This window comes from Epinephelus lanceolatus, chromosome 3 (assembly GCF_041903045.1).
Source record: "Epinephelus lanceolatus isolate andai-2023 chromosome 3, ASM4190304v1, whole genome shotgun sequence".
Taxonomy (NCBI): domain Eukaryota; kingdom Metazoa; phylum Chordata; class Actinopteri; order Perciformes; family Serranidae; genus Epinephelus; species Epinephelus lanceolatus.
Genome location: NC_135736.1, coordinates 20,055,103 through 20,069,440, shown reverse-complemented (window position 1 = coordinate 20,069,440; position 14,338 = coordinate 20,055,103). Strand labels below are relative to the sequence as shown.

General features: G+C 42.8%; 1 protein-coding gene across 1 annotated transcript; it reads right to left on the bottom strand.

Annotated features, from left to right (window-relative positions):
• Positions 1-1,304: 1,304 nt before the first annotated feature.
• LOC117254680 (transcription factor 7-like 1) lies at positions 1,305-5,989 on the bottom strand. The gene is made up of 7 exons (XM_078166741.1): positions 5,872-5,989; positions 3,007-3,123; positions 2,673-2,734; positions 2,470-2,556; positions 2,057-2,213; positions 1,829-1,936; positions 1,305-1,692 (listed from the first exon to the last, which is right to left on the bottom strand). Exons 5-7 carry the CDS (start codon positions 2,144-2,146, stop codon positions 1,552-1,554), a joined length of 339 nt encoding a protein of 112 aa, XP_078022867.1. The 5' UTR covers positions 2,147-2,213; positions 2,470-2,556; positions 2,673-2,734; positions 3,007-3,123; positions 5,872-5,989; the 3' UTR covers positions 1,305-1,551.
• Between the last annotated feature and the right edge of the window lie 8,349 nt (positions 5,990-14,338).

Here is a 14,338-nt window from a genome sequence, read left to right as displayed (position 1 = left end):
CGGACTGTGATTGAGTCTCAGTGGGTGGACTGTGTGTTTGAGTCTCAGTGGGCGGACTCCGTGTTTGAGTCTCAGTGGGCGGACTGTGTGTTTGAGTCTCAGTGGGCGGACTGTGATTGAGTCTCAGTGGGCAGACTGTGTGTTTGAGTCTCAGTGGGCGGACTCCGTGTTTGAGTCTCAGTGGGTAGACTGTGTTTGAGTCTCAGTGGGCGGACTCCATGTTTGAGTCTCAGTGGGTGGACTCCGTGTTTGAGTCTCAGTGGGTGGACTCCGTGTTTGAGTCTCAGTGGGTAGACTGTGTTTGAGTCTCAGTGGGCGGACTCCGTGATTGAGTCTCAGTGGGTGGACTCCATGTTTGAGTCTCAGTGGGCGGACTGTGTTTGAGTCTCAGTGGGTGGATTCCGTGTTTGAGTCTCAGTGGGTGGACTCCGTGTTTGAGTCTCAGTGGGCGGACTCCGTGTTTGAGTCTCAGTGGGCGGACTCCGTGTTTGAATCTCAGTGGGCGGACTCCGTGTTTGAGTCTCAGTGGGTGGACTGTGATTGAGTCTCAGTGGGCGGACTCCGTGTTTGAGTCTCAGTGGGCGGACTCCGTGTTTGAGTCTCAGTGGGCGGACTCCGTGTTTGAGTCTCAGTGGGCGGACTGTGTGTTTGAGTCTCAGTGGGCGGACTGTGTGTTTGAGTCTCAGTGGGCGGACTCCGTGTTTGAGTCTCAGTGGGCGGACTCCGTGTTTGAGTCTCAGTGGGCGGACTCGGTGTTTGAGTCTCAGTGGGTGGACTGTGTGTTTGAGTCTCAGTGGGTGGACTCCGTGTTTGAGTCTCAGTGGGTAGACTGTGTTTGAGTCTCAGTGGGCGGACTCCATGTTTGAGTCTCAGTGGGTGGACTCCGTGTTTGAGTCTCAGTGGGTGGACTCCGTGTTTGAGTCTCAGTGGGTAGACTGTGTTTGAGTCTCAGTGGGCGGACTCCGTGATTGAGTCTCAGTGGTTGGACTCCATGTTTGAGTCTCAGTGGGTGGACTCCATGTTTGAGTCTCAGTGGGCGGACTCCGTGTTTGAGTCTCAGTGGGCGGACTGTGTTTGAGTCTCAGTGGGTGGATTCCGTGTTTGAGTCTCAGTGGGCGGACTCCGTGTTTGAGTCTCAGTGGGCGGACTCCGTGTTTGAGTCTCAGTGGGCGGACTGTGTTTGAGTCTCAGTGGGTGGATTCCGTGTTTGAGTCTCAGTGGGCGGACTCCGTGTTTGAGTCTCAGTGGGCGGACTGTGTTTGAGTCTCAGTGGGTGGATTCCGTGTTTGAGTCTCAGTGGGCGGACTCCGTGTTTGAGTCTCAGTGGGCGGACTCCGTGTTTGAGTCTCAGTGGGCGGACTCCGTGTTTGAGTCTCAGTGGGTGGACTCCGTGTTTGAGTCTCAGTGGGTGGACTGTGTTTGAGTCTCAGTGGGTAGATTGTGTTTGAGTCTCATTGGGTGGACTGTGTTTGAGTCTCAGTAGGTAGACTGTGTTTGAGTCTCAGTGGGTAGACTGTGTTTGAGTCTCAGTGGGTGGACTGTGTTTGAGTCTCAGTGGGTAGATTGTGTTTGAGTCTCAGTGGGTGGACTCCGTGTTTGAGTCAGTGCAAGGGGTGAGGTCAGAGATGTAGATACTGTTTTCAGAGAATCCAGCCTGGAGGCCTTGCTCCTCTGTGTCTTCCTCCTCTTGCCCTAAACACAAAAAGACACATTAGACTTCCCACCTCTGATATCAGCTGATAAAATCTCTGTGTTTGATCAGCTCTAGTGTTGTGAGTGTGTGGTGATAGAAACATGTATGAGTTGTGTGTGAGCAGGGTGTACTTACATAGTTGTCCTGGGTGGACCACTCAGGGTGCTGCTGGGAATGGAGCAGTCGTTCTGTTTTGGCCTGGCTGAAATATTTGGCCTGCTGCTCCTTCGTCAGTGACTTCCACTGTGGACAGAAGAAAACACACTGTCAATCAGTGCGCGCGCACACACACACACACACACACACACACACACACACACACACACAGAGTTTGTCTCAAACATACGGACCAAACACACTTACTCTCTGTCCCAGCAGCGTATTCACGGCCGCACTGCCTCTCTCTGCAACTTCCGCCTCAACATGTGTCCTCTGTTCTTTCAGAAAGAGCATGAAGGCGTTTGGAGGCCTCTTTATGTACGGCCGATCATCGTCACGTTGGCTGTCGCGCTTTCTTTTTCTACAAGAAAAAACAGAAGGAGCTCATGTTACTGCTGTATAAAACTGTGAGGAAAGATGTTAAGTAAGCATAATGATAAAAGACATTAACCCTGTTTGTGCTGTGTTGTTAAAATAAAACTCATTAAAAGAGACTGATTATAATAATATTAAACATTTTGGTAGAGAAAATACACCTGAAATGAAACAATAGCTGCTACAAATAACATCATTGTAGAAAAGTACATTTTGACTAAAACTGTCTGTAGAAAACTTACTTTGAGTTGAAGGTGTTCTGTGGAGGAGCAGCATAGACGGGAGGAGCGTCACCTCCTGCAATCACCTCGTACAACAGCTGTCCGTTACTACACAGACAAAGGGAGACGGATTAACACATTAGATAAGAGCCGATTGTTTCTGAGATGATACAAACAGAAGCTCAAAAGTTGTGTGTGTTTGCAGTCATGTGTGTGTAACTTACAGCACTCCAACAAAGTGCAGGCTCTGGCTTTCAGCGAGCTTTACCACTGGCACATTGGTAAACTGGACAGACACAAACACACACAGAGAACAGGCGATGAGACAAGCTGCAGTGGTGTCATCTGACCACCAGGGGTCAGAGTTTCCCCTCTCTTTGAGTTATAATGACACACTGGGAGCTGCTGAGGGTCACAGGGGTCAGGAGTGTGGATTCATGCAAAATTATATCTTCAAGGCATTGAGAAGAAGTGGGAAGCATTGGAAAGTAAAATTCTGCAACATGCTAAGTGAACTTAATTCACAGTCCGAGTGTGTGAGGTTATCTGGGGTCTTACTGGCTGTGGAGGAGAAGCAGGGTAACTGAAGGCTGCTGCTGTCTGTGGAAGAGCAGCAGGGTGACCGACACCTGCAGCGGTCGGGACGTCTTCCACAGGCCATAGATATGGCAGGTACTGTGGAGAGAGAGCAATGGTTAACCAGCCATAAGAGACTCTGTTTGCTTTGTGTGTGTCATCCGTGAGTATTCAAGTCTCCACCAAATCACTTGTATGATGATGAGGAGACTGTATTACCAACATCCAACAGAGCAATAATTGGAGGCTGATCACAAGGATGGAAATTTTACCATCAGCATGTGTGTCATCTACATAAAACTGTATTCTTGTCTGGTTTCTTTTCCAGGAAAGTGTTAAATCAGAACAAAGTTACAGTCACTCGACAGCTTCACTGCACTGAGCTGTCTTGAGTTATGACTTTTGAATCATGACTGATTGGGAGCTGTGAAGTTTATCCATCATCAGAGCCACACAGTGAACACGTGAAGGGACAACAGAGTGAGCTCACACTAAATTTAGCCTTTTTTCTTCTCTTGTTTTTTATGCATAAAGCCTCCACCATTAAGATTAGAACCAGTATTGATCTGCTCCTAATGATACCTTTCCCTCACTTATACTTAGGATCATACCTGTCCCTGGCAACATGCACCTGCACCACAATGCAGATGACCTGGTTGCATGATGTCCCCTTGATGCAGAGGTCCATCAGAAATGGTGGGAGCAGCCATTAATGGATGTTGCTCCTCAGACATATAATGATCTGCTCCTAGTGGGATCCAGTCACCATATCCTCCAAACTGGCTATCTGCTGGCTGAGGCTGGGTGTTGGGTTCCAGCCCAGCAGACACAGGAGCAGGGGTTGTAGGTGGAGGAGATGGAGGGTTGGTTGTGCCATTCAGTAACTCATGAACAGCGCCTATGAGAGTGGTGACCACCTCTCCCCACTCCATCTCCTCTAAAGCACGTTCAACTTCTGCATGGAGATCCATTTTGGATACAGAGATGTCGAAGGTGCTGTCTCTCTGCAGCTGGTTGTCTCTGAACTCCAGAAGAACGACTGTGTCGGACTCTGTCTGGTGGTTTCAGGAAGCTGGTTTGGAGACACTGTTGTGTGAAGTAACATATATCACATTATACCAATTCAGGGATGTATTGTATGTTTTAGCTCACCACTAGATCAGTTAAGAAAGTATGATGCTGCTTTGTCTTGGATTTAACTTCACCTGGACCCACGATTACATTAAAACACTGCTCACATGTGCATCAATAATAAAACTCCAGAATTATAACATTAACAATAGTACGACACTTTGAAAGGAGCCAATCTGCATGATGAGTGCTTTTATTTATATTTCTGTACTTTACTTCAGTAAAATTTGAAGGCAGCTCAGACATTTATGTGTGAAATTAAGTATTTTTACATCGAGGCATTGGTATATTTACTGCAGTTAAACACCTGAATACCAGCGGTGTAGATTTATTTAAGTGTGTAACATTACTCAAGTGCAACTTTAAGCTAGTGGAGTATTTGCAGTTTTTGCTACTTTATATTTACCACATTTCAGAGGCAAATGGACTTTTTTTTTTTACTCCATTACAACAGCTGTAGTTAAGTTACTTTGCAGATTAAGATTTTACACACAACACTATCCTGACAGTTGGTTTTATAGGGACATTAAGTTATACTGTGTAACATGAGTATCCTCCTCGACCAGTTTCAACATTCATTTACTGGTGTCACGTTTAAATGCATCAGTAATAATCGTTTATATATATTAACATTTGACTGATAAGCAGCATAATGAGTGTTTCTACTTTGTGTAATTTAACTACATTTTGCTGACAATACTTCTGTAGTTTAAGCTCTACGGTTAAATTATGAATTTACGTCATATTAATACTTTCAGACTGAAAGGACATGTTGTAGAAACAGCTGACACTTATAAAAAATAAATAAAATACTAATCTAACATTTCTGTAACCTTCTCATATCGCGCACTTCCGTACTTAGACTTAATATTTTGAGTGCATAAGTGTGTTCACACTGAGAAGTATGGAAAAATGCAGTGCACTACGAGTACCCGGATGGTGCACTCAAAACCGTCAAGAAGTTGAGTGTGGAACATGGACACTTCTCGCCCGTAATGGCCGCCATCTTGGCTACGTAGCGGATTTTCTGTGTATGGTGTATTAGCACCTTTATGTGTACCAGCACTTTAATTTCAATGAGTAAGTTAGGCATGGCAAATTGCACAGCTCACATGAGCAAATATCTTTTTGCACATTGGTCCCTATCTGGTTACCAGTATGTTTTTTTAATGCTTAATGTTTCACTGTCTTTTATGTATTTTTGTTTGTATGTTTCTTGCTGTTTATGCAGCAGTACCCTGTCTCTAATTCAAATTTCTCCCAAGGGAAACAAATAAATGAACTTTGACTTTGGAACAAAATGGCGGCCGAGGACTGTGCGACCGTGAACGTCGCTGCATTGTACAAATACATGTGTTTTTTTGCACTAAGCACCACTACACTGTTGTCGGGTATAAGCCAGCAGTATGTTTATTAGGTTAATGTAGCGGTCTGTAATGATTTGGTACCGCCAACGATAACGATAACGCTAATGCTAGTTTGCTAGCTAGCTAATTTGCAGTGTCATTTTCGGTGAGTGCACAACGGCAGTGTTTGGTTTGAGACAACACTAACCTGTCGAAATTTGCGCACTAACGTTACGCCCATGGCTACATAGTGCACATAGTATACTACACAGAAGTATACGAAAGTTAGGAGCTAGCCATAACTGTGAGAAATGCATCTGTTACTGCAGGTTTCCACGTTAGCTAACCAGCTACCTGTTGAACTACGTACCTGTTAGTTGTTGCGTTGACTGACGGCTCGGTTCGCTAACTGTTGAGTTTGGGATTTTCCACGATATCGTCTCGATGTATGTCACTCACAAATGTGTGGTTCACACGGCGAAGGCTACTGGTGAAATGGTGAAATGAGCCACCGTGAGGGTTATTTGTAAAGTCGCATGTTCCATAATTCCATCATCTGATTGCATTCTGAATCTTTAGGCTTGACTCCAGTGATGTTTCAAAATTGGTGTGCATTTTTTAAAGTCACTTTTTATCACATTTACAGCAATATTTGAAATGTAATGTTACAGTTAAATCTAGATATCAAATGTTAAACGTAAATGTTAAATCTAAATCCAATTTATTTACATATCTTAATGACACCGAAATGTTTCACTTCTCTAGCTATTTTTTTTTTATTTATGCCATGAAAGCTTACAGAAGGAGGAAATTCAAAAACTGTCCCACTCCCCCTCAATTCCCCCTAATAATACGTCAGTCCTAATGTACCCTTAATGTTTATGTTGCTGTTACTGTGCACTGTCCAAATATTTGAACAAACTGTATTTTGATGCTTTGGCAACATTGTTCTTGAAACTTTCATGCCAATTAAGCCCTTTTCAGTATTTCAATAATTTATGCTGCTTTATACATCTATCTATTCATGTATTTGTTTTAATGAAATGGTTTTGCTAATAGATAATTTCCATTTGAAAAATCAGTTGGATCGTTAGTGTTTAATGAAAAAACACATAAGCTTACAAACAGGTGAACTATATATTAAGTTATTCTCAGATGAACAAAGAACACAATCATACACTATACACATATTGTTTTGTTTATTTTCTCCCCCTAAATCATTCCCTCATCCTCCAGATCCTCCAAACACAGAACAAATCACACGGCCTCAAATGTCACAGAGCACCTACAGTATTAATAACTCAAGGAGTATGTACACAAAATGAATAAATAACATACAGGAGGGTGTTAAGAAGAAAAAGGAAACAGATGAACAAGTAGTGGGCGAGACAGGAGCCCAAGATTTTTGAATCTATAGAGAGCGTCTTTAATTTGATAAAGTATTGTATGATCAGATCCCAGGTGGAGTTGAATTCCTCAGGATGTTCCCTGAACCAACATCTATTGCAGCTGATCTCTCCACTACATTTGAGTAAGTTTTGGTACATTTCTGTGAACTGTATTTAATTATATCAAGACAACAGTTAAAAACAAATTCAGCCTAAAAATTAGAGTCAAAACCTCAGTCTCAGTTCTACTGAGGTAAATATCAGAATATGAAATCAGATGCACAGCAATAAACTTAAGTTCAGCCAATAAAGCAAAATTTGAATTTGACAGTTTTGTGAATTTATTATCTTTATGTGATTTATGACATTGGTAAAATGAAGTCCTGTTTACAAGACATTTGATAATGCCTTTGGGGGCGCTATCGATTGACCAGCCGTTGTTTGCCTGAAATGATACAAAAGGTAAACAACTAAACGGCTGAAAGTATGTTATTATGCCCCTCACATGCAGCTCAGATCCTGCTTTAGTTTAGCTCCTTACTTCTGGCACTGATTGGTTGTGATCATAACTTTACATGAGTGAAATATAAAAGTCACACCATCACTAAATTCATAATTAAACAGAACAAAGGTGAGTTAAACAAATAATTTGGTCCTTCTGGGTGCACGGGGTGGAGGTTGACAGGAGGTGTAGCTGCATTCATAATTAAACAGAACAAAGGTGAGTTAAACAAATAATTTGGTCCTTCTGGGTGCACGGGGGGGAGGTTGACAGGAGGTGGAGCTGCAGGTGTCTTCCAGAAATTGTGAGTTGAGTATGGGCCTTGAATTTGATGAGTGATGGACACTGTAGGTGGAGGATCAGGCTGTTAGTAGGCTGCATGAACCTGAAGGTGGAGGCAGCCACAGGTTGCTGGCAGAGACTGTGGCTGAAGGTGGTGAAATCAGGTTGTAGCTATCTGTAAGAATATTCAGTTGGAGGTGTGAGTGGTCATGGTCATGAGATCATGGACGCAAATGGCTAAATGAGTTTCCTCCATAGGGTGGCTGTGCTCAGCCTTAGAGATAGGGTAAGGAACTCGGACATCTGAAGGGAGCTCAGAGTAGAGCCGCTGCTCCTTCGTGTCGAAAGGTGTCAGTTGAGGTGGTTCGGGCATCTGATCATCAGGATGCCTCCTGGGCGCCTCTTGCTGGAGGTGTTTCAGGCATGTCCCACTGGTAGGAGGCCCTGGGACAGACCTAGAAGAAGCTGGAGGGATTACATATCTCATCTGGCCTGGGAACACCACGGGGTCCCCCATGAGGAGCTGGAAAGCGTTGCTGGGGAGAAGGATGTCTGCGGTGCTTTGCTCAGCCTGCTTCTCTCACGACCCAGCCCTGGATAAGCACATGAAAATGGATGGCTGGAAGGTGTGAGCGGATGGTTCCAGCAGAGGCTTTAGGTGGAGGTTGTGACCTCATTGGCTGGTAGCAGGAGGTGGAGATTTGGGCAAGAATCTGCAGGTAGTTATGGCAGTGCAGGCTGCTGGCAGAGGCTGAAGGTGGAGGTTGACGTTCATGTCTGCAGTCTCGTCTTCTTCAGGTCAGAGAAACAGTCAAATGTCAGTTTGACCAACACTGTGTATGTGTGTGTTAAGGCTGTTTAATACAGTTTACAGTTTGTAAGGCTTCATGATCGATGCTCAGTCTGATGTGCATTACAGTTTCAGTGTGGGACTAGGTGACAGCTGACTGATGCTTTGGATGGAAAATACATCATGTGGCTGATGTTGATTCAGAGTCTCTTTTTATGATCCTTTGCAGCAGATAAAAATTACTTATTAAACCCTGTTTTGAGTTTTCTCTAAATATACACTGCAGACATGCAGTGTAAGTTTTCGTACTAATGTAAAACTGTCTTGTGTATTTTAATGGTAAACAGCAGGGTGCTCCTACATGCTAATGTTACTTAGCCTATATCCAGAATAAGGAGGCGTCTCAGCCATAGTCTGTGATTATTACATTCAAGTCACAAAGCTGTCAAGGCTCAAAAGTGACAATAGTCCAGTCACTCTGTGGATATACATATTTAGTGGATCAAGGTCAATTCAGGGCTCGAAATTTGGGGTCATTATGTCACAGCATCAGACAAAGAAGTGCATATCCTGCTTTTGAACGCCATATTTTCATGTAATTTATATCCAAACATAAGTTTGTTAGGATGTTCTTTCACATGTAACCATCAGATATGACCTGTTCTGGCTGTATGTGTGCACTCAGGGGGTACTAGTACCCCCAAATGATTTAAAAATACAAACAAACAAACCTATATAACTCTCAAACTTACACAAAATGATGACGTTAGAGATATCAAATATATACAGAATAATTTATACCCAGTTTAGATGCAGACACACCCATAGGAGCAGCGTGGCACAAACTGTAAGTGAACAATTTGGCAAAAAAACCCACCATTGGTTGTTGGGTAGTAGTAGCCCAAACACAGGTAGCTACAATACATCAGAATATCCTCTTAAAAGGTGTTTTATTGAAATATTGACCCCAAAAACTTAAGAAAAGACACCAAATATGTTGAATTAGTGTACATAGACCCTCCAATATCAACATCATTTCACCCAGACCATGTAACTGTAAAATAAAACTTTGCTTGTGACCTTTGAAGTTATACTTTTAATATACAACATAGGAGAGTATTCGGACAAATAAAAACTATGAAACATTACTTTTTCTCCCAGGTTGGGCCCATTTTTTAGTTAGATTGACAGGACTACAAGGGAAATCAATAAATGAATGAATAAATAAATGGCAGGATTACAAAATAAAATAAATAAATTGAAAGATTTCCCAAAAAGGAATAAGAACATTAAAAAGTGCTATTTATTTCTGTATTCATTTTATATTTATTTTATATCTTTATACATTTATTTCTATATTAATTTTTTTTTTCTCCATTAAAATATTAGAGCACATAGTGTGGACCTTACCACATCGAGTCACCCATTTGACGTTTACATTAATGAGTGTGAAGTGTTGTGGAGCAGAGAGAGCACAGGCTCTCACTCATCTGCAGGTGGAGACAGAGACCTGAGGACAGACGTGGAGAAGCCCACTCACTGAGGCTGTTGGTGGTGATGAGACAGGAAGATAAAGTAGAAAATAATACAATGCAAGATGATTATTTTGGAAGCAGCATTTAAAGTATATGTAATTTATCGTAAATGAGCCAAGGTGTGCAATGTGATCCTTTAAAATTTGGCACCAAGATTATTTTGCTCCCTACTGACAAAATAAGATATGTCACAGAGCCTTCACCACTACTCAGGTCATTATTTAGTATATGTGTTCATTGTCCCAGGTCACTATGGTCCTCTCTGCTGTGGGGTTTTTGTCATTTGTCTGTTTCAGTTTTTTTCTTAATCACCCAGTTTTATAGCTTTCCTCATTTTTATGAAGTCTTTAAGTCTATTTTTGTCATGATCTGTCTCTCCGTCTCTCCTCTGTGGCCCCATTTCCTTTTCTACATCATCTGTCTTTCCTTCCTTGTCCCATCACCTGACTGCCCCACCCATCTACATACCTGCTTCCTGTCCCCCCATCTGCTCTGCAGGTGCCTGCCTTCCCCACCCAACTCCTCACCTGCGTCACTCACTACATATACTGGTCCACGTCCTTTGTCCTCTTGTCACGTCATTGAAGTTGCAATGTGGTTTTCTGTCATCAAGTTTGAGCCTCTGTTGCCTGTCTCCTGTCTGCCTGACCTACTGTCTAATTTGGATTCATTTCTTTTTATCTACTTCCCTATTGGTCAAACCTGCCTGCCTTTGCTTGCCTGCGTGTCAGCCTATGTGTACCTGCTGTGGCAATGATGCGATCTTGTCTGTCTTCTTAGTTTGCGTTTGGGTCCTTCCCTTGTTGTGACTCCCCCTTATCATTGTGACAGTTTTTGATAATTGCTTTGGTTTGGCCCCCAAACTCGCCAGTTTCACCAGTCTCGTCTCCAGTTGCAGCAGGCAGCTGCTTTCAGCAGAGCTCTGCTAAGCTCACTGGGCGCTACCCACTCAAAACCAAACAGCAGGCAGGTCTCGTCCACACGGACACAAGTATTTTTGAAAACTGTTTTTTTTTTCATCCATTGTTCTCAGAAAAAAAGCCATCCACACACAAAATCTCTGTCCAAATGGAAACACAAATACACAACTGAAGCGCTGTCAAGAGTGTGCCAAACCAACAGGCACAGATATATAAGTGCCCTATAACCCTTAAAGTCATGCAAAGAAGAACAAGAACAAGAAAATATTGGCCATTCAGAAGCCTGGAGAAAATCCTTTTACCAAAAGGCTACCTGTGGCAGTGACCTACATAGCGCATTCTGACACCTCTGTTCCTCAATATAGTGGAAGGGTAATGTTACAGTTTTAAAGTCCTATTAGCGAGGTCAGAGCCAGCTCTATTTTGGCCACATCGGACACTGCAGAAAACGCCTCCTCATTTGTGCTAATTTACAAAGTAGATGATGGTGCACACTCTGACATCTCAACTCAAAAGTCAGTTTTCCCTGTCAACACTGAACAGAGTCGTTACAATCAACAAGGTGAACCCAAGCGCACAACACAGACTCAGGAGGAAAGTTGTAAAAAAGGGGTTTTATTGCCAGGATAATGAATGTGACAGTAGGGAAAAATCCAGGCGATGGAGGCTGAGGAGAGTAGGTTTGTGGCAGGGGGGGTTGGCTGGCTAGGAACATGGCAGAAAAACTAACAGGCGGGCAAGCAGGAAGGTAGGTGGTAATCCTATGACACAGAACACAAGGTCAGTATCCACGATAAATGTACACACGCACACTTCAGAGTTAAATTCACAATTCAACATTGGCCTGAACGATCTAGCGAGGATTGGAGAGGAGAGCTGGTGTTTACTGCAGGGTTGATGACTGGATGGTTCTCAGGTGAGCAGCAGAGAGCAGGTAAGTTAATTGAACATAATCAGGAACCCAGGAGAATGAGGGAGTTGCCACGTCCACAGCACAGACACACAGAAAGACAGACAAGGGAAGGGAGACAGGATACGGAAAAACACGGGGAAAGTAGTGACACAGCCAAGTAAGAGTTAAGAGTGACTGAAAATCTCCACCCTGGAATGATTTAACTAAAGTTGTGTTTTCAGTGATCTAAAACACACAGAAAAAACTATGTTTTCAAATACACCTGTGTCTGTGTAGACAAGGTCATAGTTAACGAGTAGATGGTGAACATAAGGACAATATAACTGCTAGTTTTCTCAGTAGTTGGTGGAGACCAAAATGGAGCTATCTATACGAATTGAATGAATGCTAATGTTGCTGCATGTTTGCTGTGTAAGTAGAAAACTGTGTGTTAACACGTTAGCCGTAACAATTTTCTAAGGTGATTTTACATTAAAGTTGTATTTACAGTTTGTTATGCTGCCCCCAAGTGGTCAAAAATAACTATTACAAAAACTTTACATAATCAGTATGAGTTCTGCGGTATGGATGATGCTGTCTGAATATGGAGCCTCACAGTGTCCAGAATTAAATATGTAAATAAGATAATATAAAATAAATAATAACATGGATAAAATTCCATAATAACCAATAAAAACATAATTAATAAAACATGAAAATAAAGAAACATTTTTCAATATATATTCTTCATATCATTTTCAAAATTTCCTTTTTTTTAAAAGCCAATTTTTCTTTCATGTCACATTGTTAGTTTTGTTCTTGGACTACAACATGTATTTTATTTTGCAACCCTGTGTCGTATGTCGAATGACAGTAGATGAACCTGATTATTATAATGACACTGAGTTTAACTGACTTCTGAAATTATTTCACTATTTATTGGTTAATTTATACATTTTAACAAATTTCTTGATATGATTGTTACATAGTGTATAAATTGTATAAAACTCTCTGGGGCTCTGTAGATTAGAGGCCTGCTTGTGCATCAGTGTTGACTCATCTGATGGTTACAGACGGAGAATAATCTGTTCATGTGGTCTGTGGAGGCAAAAGGACTGATATGCTCCAGCTTTTTATCACTCAGATCTAACATCTCTCTGGTCATGTCCCTTCTTCACTCCCAGCTGTGTAATTTAGTAAGTGTCACCTGACTGTCTTATATCGGTCCTGATCTGTACACTCTGTGACATCGATAACATGAGTTATCCCACCTCATTCCACGGGGTCTGTAATGTGTCTGCATGCCCCGACTCCACGCCCAACCACATGTACACATCCCTCCAACACTCATGTGGTGATGGCCCAACCCTAAATAACTTCCACTCTGGTGTGACTGACCGGCAGCACCCCGTCCTCACAGCACAGAGAGGGACAGTGAGGAAAGAGAAAGTGTGTGAGGAAGAGTGTGTGACTGAGAGAATGTAAGGAGATGAGAGTTAACATTTGAGTGGAGCACATGATGTGTTTGACTCATGTGGCCACATGGATTCACAGTGTTGTACAGCGACAGAAACAAACCGAGCATATCTGGATGATTGATCCAAGAAGATTCTGGATTGGACCATTTCAGCAGACAGGTTGGACTGGACCATTTAGCAGCTATTTCCCAGTAGATTTCACTCGACTGACAACTGCAACATAAACATCCAGGACTTACAGGATCTACAAGTTTTAGTACTGGAGAGGATAACTTCAGTGCACAGTACTGAGTCTGGATATTTGTGATTGATGAGTCATTGTGATCTCTCAGCAGAAAGGTGAGTGTGCGTGTCTGCCTGGCCAGCTTGAGCTCTTACAGAAGATCTCAGAGGGTGATTTCCTCTGTGTTTGTTATGCTTTACGTCTTTGAAATGCTCTGATTCATCAACACAGAAATAGAGCATCAGAAAGTCCCCACCAAGTCTGTAAAAAGAAGGGTCCCCAACCCTGTAGGAATGGGGACAGAATAATGCACCCTAAACCCAGAGCCCATCCACGCACACAAGGCACCAACAGCACCTTAAAACACCTGAGCGTCTGGATAAACTGCAACACATTCATCAAGAACAGGGGAAGTTACAAGACGCTGGAATAAAAAAGACTTGACAGGTTGGATTTGATCTTTGGATGTCATGATCTTTTACACCAGGAGGGCTCTTACTTCTTGGTTTGTGGGACTGGCTTGGACTTGGGCTAAACCTTTGAACTGTTTGAACTTTATATCATCCTCAGTTGTGCTACCACTGGACATCCAGAAGGTCCTGACGGCTTTACCCCTTGGACTATAGAGCCTCTTTCCTGCTGAATAAAAAAACCTACTAACACCCGCTCACATATGGCTTTTGTATCTAAATGGGAAAGGTTACCATCGGCATTCCCAAATGACTCTTCGATCAGCAATAATGGGAATACGACCCCCAGGTGGAAGCTCTAATCTTTGCCCCTGTTTTGGCAAGATTCAGTGACGGGCTATCACAAAATACAGTCCG

Bases quoted from the DNA above. Each gene is read 5' to 3' on its own strand.
- LOC117254680 (XM_078166741.1), bottom strand. From the start codon at position 2,146: ATGCTCTTTCTGAAAGAACAGAGGACACATGTTGAGGCGGAAGTTGCA. The intron at 1,937-2,056 runs GTAAGTGTGTTT...TTCTGTCCACAG, and splicing joins ATACGCTGCTGGGACAGAGA to TGGAAGTCACTGACGAAGGA. The intron at 1,693-1,828 runs GTAAGTACACCC...TTTTGTGTTTAG, and splicing joins GGTCCACCCAGGACAACTAT to GGCAAGAGGAGGAAGACACA.